Source organism: Eleutherodactylus coqui, chromosome 4 (assembly GCF_035609145.1).
Source record: "Eleutherodactylus coqui strain aEleCoq1 chromosome 4, aEleCoq1.hap1, whole genome shotgun sequence".
Lineage (NCBI taxonomy): Eukaryota > Metazoa > Chordata > Amphibia > Anura > Eleutherodactylidae > Eleutherodactylus > Eleutherodactylus coqui.
The window spans coordinates 74,458,373-74,473,884 of record NC_089840.1 but is presented as its reverse complement, the minus strand read 5'-3'; the positions used below and the strand labels follow the sequence as shown (position 1 = coordinate 74,473,884).

The 15,512-nt window shown below is 42.8% G+C and overlaps 1 protein-coding gene across 2 annotated transcripts in view; it reads left to right on the top strand.

Moving 5' to 3' along the window:
• Positions 1-15,512, top strand: part of INPP5K (inositol polyphosphate-5-phosphatase K) — a 59,347-nt gene that overhangs the window by 13,970 nt on the left and 29,865 nt on the right. For both annotated transcript variants that reach the window (XM_066599667.1, XM_066599666.1), the window contains exon 2: positions 1,895-1,970. In XM_066599667.1, the coding sequence (XP_066455764.1) occupies positions 1,895-1,970 (76 nt within the window). The remainder of the gene's footprint in view (positions 1-1,894; positions 1,971-15,512) is intronic.

The following is a 15,512-nucleotide window of genomic DNA, read 5'->3' as shown; positions in this document are numbered from 1 at the left end:
CTCTGGACAGAGACGGATTGCTCCAATACTACTTTACTCACAGCATAATACTGCATCCCTATGGTATGTTTCTGTGAGTAGTAGCAGCTTGAACATTCCCGTATCAGTCCTGAACACCCCACGCCAGACATTCGCATTCAAGGCTGATTTGGGTCATTAGGATACGCTATCTCTGGCAAATCTAAAATTATTGCTTTTGTCAATAAGAGAAATTTGAGTATCGAACTTTCTACCCAGGCTAGACCCGATCCTTTGAGAAACCTGCTGCATGAACAGGCCCTCCAAAAATTAAGATATTCGTTTCTTTATCAATTGGTCTATTGGTGACCTCATGATATCATCTATACTGTCTCTACTCAATCCCGATTTATAATGCTCCTGATGATCCACGAGAATTGAAGTGGTGAAACGCGTCGAGCAATTAAATACGAGAATCAGCATACTAAAAAGGGAAATTCGAATACGCTTGGGTCAAGTATTTACACTACGACCCTTATCTATAGAGGCGATGCCGTCCTATACTAACCGGGAGACTCTCTCTGGAGGTTGGCATCATACATATCTAGCAACCTCGGGAGATGATCCCTACGGCCAAGGCCAATTCCGACTATCCATTTAGGAATTGGTCAGGTACCTCTACCCTCCTTTGAAAAAAAGGGGGGGGGGGGCAAAAAAGAATTGTGAAGAAACGAACGTTCAAATCACTAAAAATTGCATCCATCTACGGTGTGTGGGCTTTATAAATAAAAAAGACCAAAACAACTGGGGATAATCTTACAAACCCCAAGTACCAATATACCCCTGCCTCATACATTACCGGCTTTAAGCAGGACAAAAAAACTTCGTGGTCGCCGGTGACCAGATCACACAAACACCCACACACAGCACAATTGGATGCCCATCTTTAGTGACGGTGTGGTTGGATGGTATTTACCACGCCCCTTACTTACTTTTTTTGTTTTTGTTGTTTTATGTGTTGTGCCCCTATATGTGCATTTTTAAAAAGTTCAAAATAAAAATTATATTTTTTAATTCAAGTCACCACTGTGAAAGGGCTACTCAAGTTAAATTTGGAGACTTTTTGCTCTGCCTACTCTGTGAAATAAAATAAGGAACCTATTCCCGTAGTTTATTTTAGTGTACATATACTAATTTCAAAAATAACTTCTTTAGCTTTGTAGTCCTAATAAATGGGGAAAAAAACTGTGAAAAAAAGAAATTTAAAAAACAAGGTGGGGAAAAAAACAGCAAAAATAATTTTGGTAGCTGAAGAAAAAAAATAGGGCAGTAAAACCGCCACGTGGGTAAAAAAAACAAACCAAACTGTCTGGTCCTTTTATGACCAAAACACCCTAGTCCTTAAGGGGTTAAAGTATTTATTAAAGCATTAAACGCTTCCTTAATCTGACATTGCCTTTAACTAGCGGGTATGATGGCATCAAGGGATGTAGATCCCAGAATTGAACGTATATAATATTGGAAATATATGCTATAGGCCTCGTTCAGTATAAACTTAAAGGGAATTTAATATGGGTTAAATTGACAGAGAACCATGTGCTTACCTCCCAGGTCCCCTGCCGGTCTTTCTTTATTCCACTACTGTGATGCTGTGTCGTGAACACGGCAGCCAATCACTGGCAACGGCATTGATGCCGTCACTCTAATAGCGTAAACGAGGACCACAGGTGGATCTGGGAACCACTCACATAGCATTGGTGAGATTTTGAGAGGTAAGCCCTTTTTTTTTTTTTTTTTTTTTTTTTTTATAAAGTGTACAAACTTTATTCAATAACCGGTTACTTGATCGTCTCGTAATGTTGCCTAAAAGTAGATACAGTAAAATACAGTACAATGGAAATGGAAATGTGTTTGTTTCTCCTTTGCCATCTTTTAGGATCAGAAATGGATCCTGACAATCTGTGCCTTGAATCGCAAACTGAGTCTGAGGAGTCCGATAAGCTGAAATTACAGTGAGTGTTCTTTTTGTTGTTTTTTATGATTTACTTGATTTTTTTTTTTTTTTTTAACATGTAAGAATAATAAGTGCACTGAGATTGACGTAGAACGTCTTACTTGACACATGTATACATAAAGTGAGCACGCTACTGTCTTATTCTAAAGCCCAATGTCCACGTGCGAATTTGATTTGTGGAATCCTCGCGGGAGATCCGTAGATCAAGCCGCCCATAGGGATGCATTAGCATCCGCAAAACAATTTAAAGCATGCAGATGTGATTATTATTTTTTTTTTTCCTGGCATGCGGATTGCACATGCGGGAAGAAATCGCATCATGTCTTTTTTTTTTTTTTACAGATCCTGCAGGACAGCTTCCATTAAAGTCAATGGAAGCTGTCCGATCCACGGCACATCCACACCTGTTACTGTGGATGTGCTGCGGATCTGCGGAAAAAGCAGATAAAAAATAAATAAAAATTGCACTGCGTATATGTCCGGATGCATCCACCATGCTGGAAAAAGAAGATCCAGCTGGCACGAAGAAGACCTGCGCTGGATCTGGAGAGGTAAGGAAGTGTCTTTTCCTGTCCATAGCCGGGGGCACAGCTGGATTCTGCTGCGGTATCCAGCAGATGGAATCCGTGCATGCAAGTGGACATGAGGCCTTACACTTGTAATACAGTGTGTAGTCAAAAAGAGTGATCCAGCGCTCGCTCTCGCAATACTGGTGTCCTATATCGAAAAAAACAATGATGTACTTGATGGAATGGTGCATGCAGTAACATGGATTTCAGTTTAGTATTAGAGAGAGAGAGAGATTGAAGAATACTATGTGAAAAGCAGAAGTCTACTTTCTGCATCTCTCTAAGTCCTGTGGGACCACTGCTTTGACTAAAGTAAGAAAAGCGTGCGCAAAGTTGTCTCCTTCTGCTTCCGTACATGCATGAACGCATCACTGGACCTCATATTCATTTCAGGGACTCTCAACCTGGACCTGAATCTCCTGCAGACGACGATGGAGCAATTCCTCAATTATCTGCTCTTATTGTGCAACAATGCAATGCATTTTCCCGCGAAAGGCCATGCACTCGCATTAAAAATCATGGGTTGGCCGGTGCACTTGTATAAATAATTGCAGGTTAGCAAGAAACTCGGACCGGTGTTGCACTCATATAAATGCACCCTTAAACAATACATTTTATCAATTCTTCATAGTTTTCAGCATCTCTGGTTACTGTCATCCAATAGAAACTGTTATTATTTACTTCTAGGGGAATAATTCTGTCTATGGTCATGTGATGGACACACAGTGCAGGACGTATAAGGGTAAGGCCAGATGGGACAGCAGGAAAAAACTAAAAAACCTCATGGCCATTAACCGTGAACAAGCAATAAACAATCTATTAGATAGCAGCAGTCTGCTTGGCTATGTGGTTTGCACCCACATTCTGGCCACCCAGCAGCTGCTGTATCTAGCCATACCTGTATTAGAGCTGTATCTTCTAGTGAGCCAAGATACCTGTGTGTCCATCACATGATCATGACAGCTTTTAATTCCCTGGGAATAAACAATGAAAATGCCTATTAAATGACAGCAAGCAGAGATCTTAAATCACCATCAACCTGTGCTTATATGATGGCCAGTGACAACTGGCCAAAATTTGTAACTTATTTTATTTACCTAAAATTAGGTTTTTGTTCTGAAAATTCACTCTAAAATGCTGGCCACTATGTTTCTCCCTTCCTGCTAACTTGCTGTACAATGCCTACTGTCAGGTGTGGTACTAGAGCCTGCAGGACAGAGAATAGGAAGTGTATAAAGTGGATGAGCCATTGTGTTCATGGAAGCCTATGAGGGCAGAGGGGAGGAGGAGAAGGGATGTGCTTAGAGCTAATGGTGAGTTATTTACTGCTGCTTGCTCTCTTGTCCACTGCTCAGTACTACTGTACACTATCCTACATAAAAAGTATGCCTGTGTGTGTTCCAGACAGTTAGAGACCAGAATTTGCAGTTCTCTATGCAATATGTAGAATATAGCACAGCAGCCAGGCTCCTTCCACCTGCCAAGAGAGAATTGTGAATTACAGATACGGTCTGCAGAGGGGGAAAAGCAGGAAAAATACAGGATGCAAGTCATGTAATGTTATACCTAATAAATACAGACATGGAAACCTATTTTAAAACGTCAGGTATGAAACTGATACAAAACGTATGTTGGAATATAGTTGGAGTATTGTATAGCTTTTTATTATAGAAGGAAAAAAACATTTAATTTCTGAAACTGGCATACCTCTTTAAATGTCATTCATAAGGTAACCATTGCTCCGGCGCTCCGGCGTGTTTTCTTAGAACGCTGTATTGTTGTTCCCTCCCTGAAATGTATCAATAAATGAAGAAGCAGAATGATAACAATCAGTCGCCAAAGTGCTGTGTCCCTACACAGGACAAGTCCTCTGACCTCTTCCACTACATCCTATTGACAAAGGGTATGGTAACACCTAGTTGTCAATCAGGGCTAGGCTACACAAAGTCTTTAGTAACACTACTGACTAATTTTTAACTTGACACGAGGACATGACCGGTCCTCGTGTCAGTGGGCCCAGCTGCATAGGTTTGCAGCCGAGGCATCACTGACTCAACAGTTTACTAATACTGTCTAAAGGTTAGACAGTCCTGAAATGTACCGCTGCCTGTCAACGTTCTGAACTCCTGGCATCTTGGAGATCCTGATGTGAGCACTGATGCCAGGACAACAAACGGTGAAGTTACAGCCTCTGATTGGCCGGCAGTGGTCACCCGACTTTCGCTGTCAACAGAGACCGGGAGAATCTAGGGGCTGCAGCGCTGGATTGCCGTAGCTGAGGGCAGGCAAGTACTGTTTGTTTCTGTTGTTTTAAGTCATTTGCCTTTAATTTCAAAAAGTGAATTTATAACTGGAAACTCCCTTTAAAAAGCAGATAGTTGCATTTCAAAAAGTCTCCCTACTGGCCAGGCTTTAGGGCTCCCACATGCGTGCATTTTTTTTTTTTACACGAATATCAATGGGACTTTCTAATGTTAAAAACGCATCGCTAAAAAATAGTTTTTAACATTAGAAAGTCCTATTGATATTTGCTTTTTAAAAACGCAGCATTAAAAAAAATACAAGGGTGTGGGAGCCCTTATTCATACACTTCCAGGAAAGATGACGGAGAAACGTTGCAACGCAGTAGATGATCCGGAATTGTTGTCTCATGGGTCATATAAGGATTTATCATTAGGCTATATTTACATGGGCGATTTTCACGCTTGTGTTCTGTCTAATTGTAAGACGAACAGGACTTGCATGTTAACCAACCCGTCATTTTCAGTGGGTTAATACACACAAGCAGTTTTTCTCTTAGTCAGACTGAGACTTTCTATTAGTCAGAGTCCGAGATCGAAAAATCGCAGCATGTAATATTTTTGTATGATTTTTTTTTTTGTTCAATGGCCCATTAGTTCCTATAACTACAAAAGATAGAAAAAAAGGCATTTCATTCGCATGCAATACAATTTGCATGCAGGTATGATGCATTTTTTACTATTTCAACTATTGGAACGGGAGTCAGAAACACTATCTTTTCTCCTTAGGGAGAGCAACTGTAAACTAGGTAAGCAGACTCAAATGGCCATGCACGCTCCTCTGGGTAATATGCAAATAAGGGAGATTGAATAAATCCTCCACAGTGCCACCTAGTGAAAGGCAGCATTCCTTCAAGCCAAAGTCAGACTTTTTATACAAGCCTTGTTACAAAAAGTCTGACTTTGACTTGAAGGAATGCTGCCTTTCAATAGGTGGCACTGTGGAGGATTTATTCCATCTCCCTTATTTGCATATTCCCCAGAGGAGCGTGCATGGCAATTTGAGTCTCCTTACCTAGTTTTATAGTTGCTCTCCCTAAGGAGAAAATATAGTGTTTCTGACCCCCATCCCAGGCCTCTCACTAGCAAAGCCAGATTCCTACTGTACACTGATGAAGGGCAAAAAGCCTGAAACAGCTGTCTGTACATGGAGTCTAGCTTTGCTTGTAACTATTGGAACCACATGCGACTTTTTTTAAACGTGTCTGTAAAACACATGTATATTAATGCAAATCTCGTGGGGTTTTTTTGTTTTTTGTTTTTGTTTTTTTACTCCAAAATGCATTGCACATGCATGAAAAATTGCTGAAAAAAAAGTGTGATGTAGGTCAGATTTTCCCTGACCTACATTGCACTCCCCCCGTGTAAATACGGCCTAACAAACACGTCAGGAAAGGTGACATCTGCTCTATAAATCCCGTGACTCACAGGTGACATCGTCCCTGATTAGAGTTATTCTCTTTCCTCTAGTCTTCAGCCGGTTAGAGACAAACAATGGTTTTTGACCTTATTAAAAGCAAATAGCTCTGCATGTTGCAGGCTGCAAAAGGGCTTTCGGCATCCGTGCCAAGCATCTCAGTGCTCCTCGCTTTAACCCCTTTAATTGCCAAGACATTGCATCAGGACCTTGCGTGCTCGCCCAGCCTGGAGCAGGCAGCCTGGGATCTCCTGCAAGTTGCATTTGTGTGTGTTAGATAGATATCACATATATCACATATATATTACATATACACACACAGAGGAAAGTTGGGTAGCCCATTGGAAATCGGCACTGCCTATGATCCATATATAGTAGGAGCATAGATGACGTTCACAGTTAGATGTAAGCTGTTGGGCCACAAGTCTGACAGCAAGTACAGAATTGTGAAATATGAATGGAGAAAATAATATAAAATCCTATTCATGTGTCTCATATCTTCTACACATAAATGTGATTCCATGATTGAACTCAATAGTTTTCATTGATGTATATAAAGTAGCCAGACAAGTGTATAGTTACAATGCTTGTTCTGTAACAGGCTGGCAGATATGGACCAGACATAATGGGTCTCATGCATGACCTGCACAGCGCTGCGGAATGTATTGATGAATTGTGTAAGAAGCGTATTAACTGAGGCGTGTGATTAATGGCTCAGCCCTTGTACTACTCCTATTCAGCTTCCTATTAGGGAGTTCATGGGGGAACAAAGAGTGGGAAATCACAAGGAGAGGCTTACAAGCGCTGAGGAATCTGGGACAAATTGTTGCACTCGGTACCTGCCGCTGTGCACTGCGGCTGATGAATATGCTCTTTGTATTTGCCCTGCAGTTCTAGGAGATACAAATTGGCTCTGACTTTCCGTTTGTAAATAAATGGTGTTTAACAGGAATACAGAATGGAAGATAAAGACCTTTTAAAGTGATATAAGCCAGCAGCTCATGAAAAGATTACTTCATGGACAGTTTTATACTCTTCAGACAACCTCTTATAACAGTTGGATCCTAAAATAGACCATGCGTCTCTCATCAAGAATTAAAGGCCCATTTACACACAACGATTATCGCTCAAAATTTGTTCAATTGATATCTTTTGAGCGATGATCGTTGCGTGTAAATGCTACCATCGTTTTTGGCCGAATGATGATTCTTAGCTCAGCTGTGATTCTCTGCAGGAGTGCTGATAACATTGTTTTAAGCTGCTGTCCCTGCAGGAGAACAATTGAGCTGTATGCAGATAACAGACCACCTGCTGTTATCTGCATACAGCAAAGGGAGCTTCCTTTAAATGCAAATGAAGCTAATAAGCTACTAATGGACATTAGTGCCATTAGTAGCTATGCAAAATGATCGCTCAAAACTGTCACTCAAACTATCTTTTGAGCGAATTTTTAACAATCATCTTTGAATGTAAATGGGGCTTTAGGCATCTGCTAAGTGACCTTATTGTCCTCAGCAATATATTTACACAATGACTTTATTGTGCTATGTTGGACAGCTATGGATAACGCTCCTCACCTGCTTATGCCCCTTTTACACAAGCCCATTCTCATTTAAACAAGCGTATGAGTAAGGGACATCACCACTAACTCGTTCACAATCATTCGCGCTCATGCAGCCTGTTTAGACAGGCAGATCATTGTTGAGAATCGTTTATGGCTCGTTCAGTGCTTCACATTCTATGTGATATGCTGATTGGAGGGAGCGTTTAAAAGTAACGAGAACCAACCATGATTTTTAGCTCTGCTGAAACTGAGTGACTGTTGAGAAGTACATGATCTCCATTAGCCATTCAGTCGTTGCCTTGCGTTTAGGCATAACGATGATCATTCGTTTGAGCGACAATCGTTACGTGTAAACGAACCATTAGTCTTGTGAGAACCTTTGCATTACAAAAAAAAAACACCTAGTTTGCAATAAATAAATTTGCAAAGTCCTTTTTTATCAGTCTAAGGGCGCATTCAGACGACTGTATATTGTCCGCGTATTCACGCCGGCCGATATACGGCGTCTCTCTCTGCAGGGGGAGGAGGCTGGAAGAGCCAAGAGCAGTGCTCTGAGCTCCCGCCCCCTCTCTGCCTCCTCTCCACCCCCCTGCACTATTTTCAATAGGGAGAGGCGGGGCAGGGGTGGAGCTAATTTCTGGAACTTAGACCCACCCCCGTACCACCCCCTCTCATTGCAAATAGTGCAGGGGGGTGGAGAGGAGGCAGAGAGGGGGCGGGAGCTCAGAGCACTGCTCCCGACTCTTCCAGCCTCCTCCCCCTGCAGAGAGACACGCCGTATGTCGGCCGGCGTGAATACCCGGCCGATATACGGTCGTCTGAATGCGCCCTAAACCCTTTCATTACAGTTCTGTTTTTCAGTTATTTCTCTATTCATGGACGGAAGGAAAATGGGTTAGGGCTCATTCACACTAGTGTTTAGCCCCTGTTCAGGCTTTCCATCACGTTTGGAGTAGAATGATGGAATTAAACAGCTCCTTTTCTACTGTCATTGATTTCAATTGGGTTTTTAAAAAATGGAGCGCTTTCCATTTGCTTCTGTTCCATCAGGTTCTTCCTTCTTTAGAAAGAACAACAAATAGCGCAGTCTGCAGCGCTAATCTTTAAGAAAAAAAACAGAAACCTAATGGAACAGAAATAAATGGAAAACTTTCCGTTTTGTTAAAACCCAATTGAAATTCAATGGCGGAAGGAACTGAATAGAGATGAGCGAGTATACTCGCTAAGGCACATTACTTGAGCGAGTAGTGCCTTAGCCGAGTATCTCCCCGCTCGTCTCTAAAGATTCGGGGGCCGGGGAGCGGCAACGGAGAGCCGGGAGGAACGGAGGGGAGATCTCTCTCTCCCTCTCTCCCCCCCCCGCTCCCCGCCGCAACTCACCTGTCACCGGCGCTGCCCCCGAATCTTTAGAGACGAGCGGGGAGATACTCGACTAAGGCACTACTTGCTCAAGTAATGTGCCTTAGCGAGTAGACTCGCTCATCTCTAGAACTGAACTACTTAATTCCATTTTAATTTAGTCTCTCTGCTCCAAAGACGGAGCAGAAAGACAGTAAACCTGAACGAAGAATTAAACAGTCCAACTACTGTGGAATGAATGTGGAAAGCGCTTCCTTAATGGCATTTTTAAACAGCTGGTTTTGAGTCAATAAGGCTGGATTCACACTGGGCGTAAATCTCGCAGAATGTCCTCAGCAAGACCGCTTCGAAATTCTGTGAGATTTCCGCAGCAGAAAGGCAGCTCAAAACCTGCACCATTCGGTGAAAAATTAGGCAAAGCAATGCTACACCGGCACAGCATCCCTTTCATTCTCAGGATCGGCGGGGAACCCAGATGTTAAACCCCCTCCGATCATAAAGGAATGACATATCCTAGCAATATGCGATAACCCCTTTTAAGTAAGATTTCATGACCATGTTCTTATGATATATCCACATGTCGTCAAAAAGACTGATTCAGCGCTATATCTCAATACCGATGTCCTATAGTGAAATAACCGTAGCATACTTGAATAGGAAAGCAAGGATGCGCTACATGATGGTGTGACACATGGGCCACCAGGACATATGTGACTGTTAAGGACCGCTAAGGTCACATTAACCTTTCAAGCCTTGGGTTCCAAATCAATTCGTATCTGGTGCACCACGGAGGCCAAGAACCACACAAAGAGTCGGTTTCTAGTTCTCCTCAGATACGTAGAGAGAGCCCCGGCAAGTATATAGCTCACTCTGCTTAAGGCGTACGTACTCTGAGCGTTTATTGACTTGGTATAGTTCTAGTACAGGAAAGGAATACATCATTAGTCATGGGGTTAATCGTCTTGGGTTAGAAAAACATCAAGAATCGTGCATTGTTCAGCAATCAGCGTAGTGAGAATATATCTGTAATCGTCCTCCCTTGTATCCACTCTGTGATTCAGGTGGCTGTAGTACAGTCAGTTCCTTTGTCCAAGTCTGGGAATGTAGGTGTGGGAGGCCTTTTTCTGATAACAACTGTGTCCAGACTTGGTTCTCATGAAAAAGAAAAGACACATCATTAGACATTGCACCGAATCTCATGCTCTAAAGCTATTTCTGCTTGAATTATTGTTTCACTACACACAAGCTTATTTACATCTTATAATGCTCCATTTTGTATCTAGCGGCCATTTTGAGACAGATTCTTCCATTTTATGGACCTGTACCTTCTCATGACCATTGTTTCATGGATGCTGTGGGACCCCATCTTTCAGGCATGTAAGACATGTTCTGTAGATATGTCATAAATATCTTTAGTGTTTAAAACCTGTTTAACCCCTGAAGGACCAGGGTATTTTGGGCCAAAAGGACACTTTTCTAGAGATTTTACCCATGTGGTGGTTTTATGGTCCTGTTTTTTATTTTTTACAGCTACCAAAATTATTTTTGCTGCTTCTTTTTTCAGTGACATACAGGTCTATTCTATATCTATCTGTCTATCTATACATACTTTTTTCACTGAAATATTTCCCTATTTTTTAATTTTCTTAAAGGGGTTGTCCCGCGCCGAAACGGGTTTTTTTTTTTTTTTAAACCCCCCCCCCCCCCCCCCCCCCCCCCCCCCCCCGTTCGGCGCGAGACAACCCCAATGCAGGGGTTAAAAAAACCACCCGCACAGCGCTTACCTGAATCCCGGCGGTCCGGCGTCTTCATACTCACCTGCTGAAGATGGCCGCCGGGATCCTCTGTCTCCATGGACCGCAGGGCTTCTGTGCGGTCCATTGCCGATTCCAGCCTCCTGATTGGCTGGAATCGGCACGTGACGGGGCGGAGCTACACGGAGCCCCATTCAGAAAGGAAGAAGACCCGGACTGCGCAAGTGCGGCTAATTTGGCCATCGGAGGGCGAAAATTAGTCGGCACCATGGAGACGAGGACGCCAGCAACGGAGCAGGTAAGTATAAAACTTTTTATAACTTCTGTATGGCTCATAATTAATGCACAATGTACATTACAAAGTGCATTAATATGGCCATACAGAAGTGTATAGACCCACTTGCTGCCGCGGGACAACCCCTTTAAGGGGTATTAAGCTAAAAAAATACTTTTTTTTTTCTTAATTATAGTTGTTTATTTTTTTAACTCCGTTTATTTATGCTAAAAGTACAGAAATAGGTTCCTCATTTTTTAGGACTAACTATTGTTTTCAATATTTATGTCCTCCATGATGCCATATAAGACCTCTGGGAAACATTTACATTGTGGGTTTTTTTCACACTTTTATTTTTATTTCATTTTTTCCACTGAGACTGGGGCATCCATAGGAGTTGCAAGGGTAATCATCCCACTAGTGTGACAGTAGTCACTAACAGAGCTGATCTGGGTCTGTTATGACCTTGCAGCTCTGCTGTGGCATGGGGGACTCTGTGGTCACATGACTAATGGGTCAACTAGAGGAAGTTCTGCTCTCTCTTCACTACATAGCGCTTATTGAGCACTATGTAGCCTGCAAGAGAAAAGGCAGAAGCTGTTTTTTACCATCGGTCGGATTCAAAGCCCAAGGCCAAGCACTGTAAGTTTATAGTGCTTGGTCTTTAAGGGGTTAATATCAAAACCATAGTGCTACTCTCCATGCACTGTGCCATTTGGACTCGCACACCTAGCTGAAGATGGATTTTTGTTATAAAGTAACACTTGAGCGCAAATAAAAGCAATTTGACTGTAAATGGGCACATGGCATTACAGCTGACGGCCACAATACTATGCACCGATTTACTATTAAACTACTTTTATAGCTGCACTCAACTATAAAACTATTCCGACTTGCATGTGTTGTAGTGTCAGTCCGCTGTAAAATGTGATCAGGGGTCTGCCTGATACCTGAAGGAGACGAGTGCAGCCACATTATGTACACACTGTACCAGGGACTGGTAGAAGCAGACTATTAACCCTTTCCAATCCACTGTCTGACCTCTGAAGACATTCTGATTGAAGGCTGTACAGCTCCAATGTCGGAAGACGTCCGGCAGACTATTCTTACTGTATATTCCTGGCCGCTCTGTTGTCGGGGGCCTCTCCAGCATGTCCCATACCGCAGTACTTGCTCTAGCCAGCAGATGGTGCCATTGTGAAATGGCAGAAAGAGAAAGCCCCCTAGGAAACCCTAAATCCAAAATTGGATTGCAAAGGGTTAATACAGATATACACAAGAGAATGGCAAATAATACAACAGTGTGTTTTAGATACTTCAGTGTTACCTAAAGGGGTTGAACCTAGTTTTAGACATATTTTCTATCAACCTGTATCTGACTGATGGGGGTCCAACCTCATCCTTCATGGGAATTGATGTCCCCTATCCTCCTGTATGAATAAAGCAGTGGCCAGGCATGAAACTGCAGGAAAAAAAGCCTAAGTTCAAATACTTGCAGCAGTCCCATAAAAATGAATTAAGTGCATTCCTTTCCATTCACATGGGGGACAGAAGACCCCCCCCCCCCCCCCATTCTTGTAATGACTGGGGATCTGAGTAGTCGGCCTCCACCAATCAGACAATTATCCCCTAACCTGTCAATAAGGGTTAAGTTTAAAACTTTGTGCAACCCTTTTAAGCCTGCTGTATACCATCAGTAGGAGTCAGATATTTCTCTCCGACTTCTCAATGTGTTCTCAGTAGGGCAAGGAGAGTGAGCTGCTGCCGAACACCTCTGGCAGTGGTTTGTCTCCATTGAGAACAGAAGGATTGGTCATACTGAAATTTAAGTTATTTCTGTGGGCTTTACTTTTTTTAACCCCAATATCTGCCGAACAAATGTTAGCTGAACATGTAATACACATTAGATGGCTGTTGGGTTTAGCTGAGCTTAGTCTAATACGTATGCGCACCCTTTACTTCTACCATTGTGTACAGCACTGTGCAAAAGTTTTAGGCAAGTGTGGGGGAAAAAAAATGCTGCTAAGTAAGGCCTCTCTCACACAGGCGTTTGTGTACAGCGGTTAGCGCTGCCTTCTCAGTGCAGCGCTACACACTGTACAACGCTCCCATTAATTTCAATTCGGCTGTTCACATGTGTCAAAACGCAGCGCCTTTAACAGTGATGCATGTCCGTTTTCAGCCCTGCGTCGCCCATTAAATTGAATGGACAGCGTTAACTGCACACCGATTTTTCAGGGAGGGAGGACTTGAAATGTAAGTCCTACCCCGAAAATCAGCCCTAGCTACACTAGATAGGAAAAAAAATCAATACCCACCTAGCAGGTGCCGTCAGGGTCCTGCCACTGATCTCTGGCACTGCTCCAGGCTTCCCCTGCACTGACAGATCATCTATTACTGTAAATGAGGTTTGAGAACCCCGCCTCCAGCAATAGGTTGCTATGATTGGTTCTCGGTGCTGGCTCAATGCCCAATCACAGCCATTCATTGAATGGCTAAGGCAATCAGGAGCTCTTCCATAGCAACCTATTGGTTGCTGTAGCAGCATGTAAACCATGATTGTCTGCATGCAGCCTTAGTGAATAAATGAGAAATCGAAATCAAATCAGTATTTGGTGTGACCTTCTAGATACACTTGCACACAGTTTTTTTTAAAGGGATTCGGCAGGGAGGTTGTTCCAAGCATCTTAGAGAACTAACTCCAGATCTTCTGTGGATGTAGACTCGCTCAAATCCTTCTGTCTCTTCATGTAATCCCAGACAGACTGGGTGATGCTGAGATCAGGGCTATGTGGGGCCGTATCGTCCCTTCCAGGACTCCTTGTTATTCCTTACAGTGAAGATAGTTCTTAATGATATTGGCTGAATGTTTAGGGTCATTGTCCTGCTGATGTGCCTCTGGTATTGCAGTCATATTTTTGGCATCCCATACATATTCTATTGGCCATAAATCTGGTGACGGGGCAGCCACGGAAGTGGGACAATATTGTAGAGGCATTCCTATGACCCCCTTTCTGTAAGCAGATGAGCATTATCCTGCTTGAACATGCCTCTTGAAAGCTGCCATGAGAGGAACACGTGTGGCTGCAGGATGTCCTGAACATATCGCTGAGCTGTAATTGTCCCTCGTACTACTACCAGGGGTAACTGACTGCTGTATGCGATGGCCCCCCAGACCATCACATGAGCAGTGGGCAGTGTGCCGCTCCACAGCAAAGACAAGATTAAAGTGCTCACCCCCAGACCATTGTGAGTGCCCAAACCAAACCTGGATTAGGCACTGAAGATAACCCACTTCTACTCTGTAGCATCCAGTTTCGTTGTTTCATGTTTCCATCTAGAACCCTCCCTTTCTGCCGGTCCTGTATGTTTCTGATGTATTCTTCTTCCATTGAAACTCTCACTCTCTCTACTGGCAGACCTTTAATTCAGCAGTCCTTTAGGCCTCCCAGCTGAGATCAAGCTTTTGCATTCGGCATAGGATATACATTTTACTTGAAGAAAAAAAAATCTCCTAATGCCACATCCGGTTTCTGGGCAGTGGAATTAAGGAGACATCTGCAGGGTAAATGTATTTATGCCTTTAAAGTACCACAATAATTGCTGCAGAAGCGTTTCCTCCAGCGAGAGGCTGATGTCCGCATACATTGCCTGGTGTGTTAGTTGAGAGGGCAGCTTGAAGGCTTAGCACCGAGAGGCTGGTACATTTTACATTATTAAACTACAGATTAAAGCAGCACAGATGCTTCAGCATGGGTTAATGCCATGCTAAATTATGCTGCACTTTAGAGTGGGATTCTGAGATGCCAGGCTTATACGCCGCTGTTCCATTTTACATATTGTATGCCGGGAACTCAAGTGGGATTCGGCTTACTTCACAAAAAAAGGCACAGGGCTTAATGACAATAGTACATTCAGCTTGTGTATATCTAGTGACATGCGTAACTGATGGGTTGACAGTGACTTGTGCGTGGAGATGGTACGTTGGTTATCTCATTAGCTTGGTGCATATTGATATAAAGGAATTCAGCAGTTAAGCAAAGTATCAAACCGCAGTAGTGAAAAAAAGGAATTAATGCACAAAATAATACAGGATGTAAAAAGTTACAAAAAAAAAAGTTTTACTCCCGCCAAACACGCACTTCCACTGCCCACCCTCTCTGCACCCCACCAAAATAATCATGATCCTGAGAAGGAGGATTCATTTTTGGTGTCAATTTATAGAAAACTGTTCAAAAATATGATTTTTTTTCAGATTAATATTGAGACAAAAAACTATTTAACAAAATGCTGTTTCCCCCCA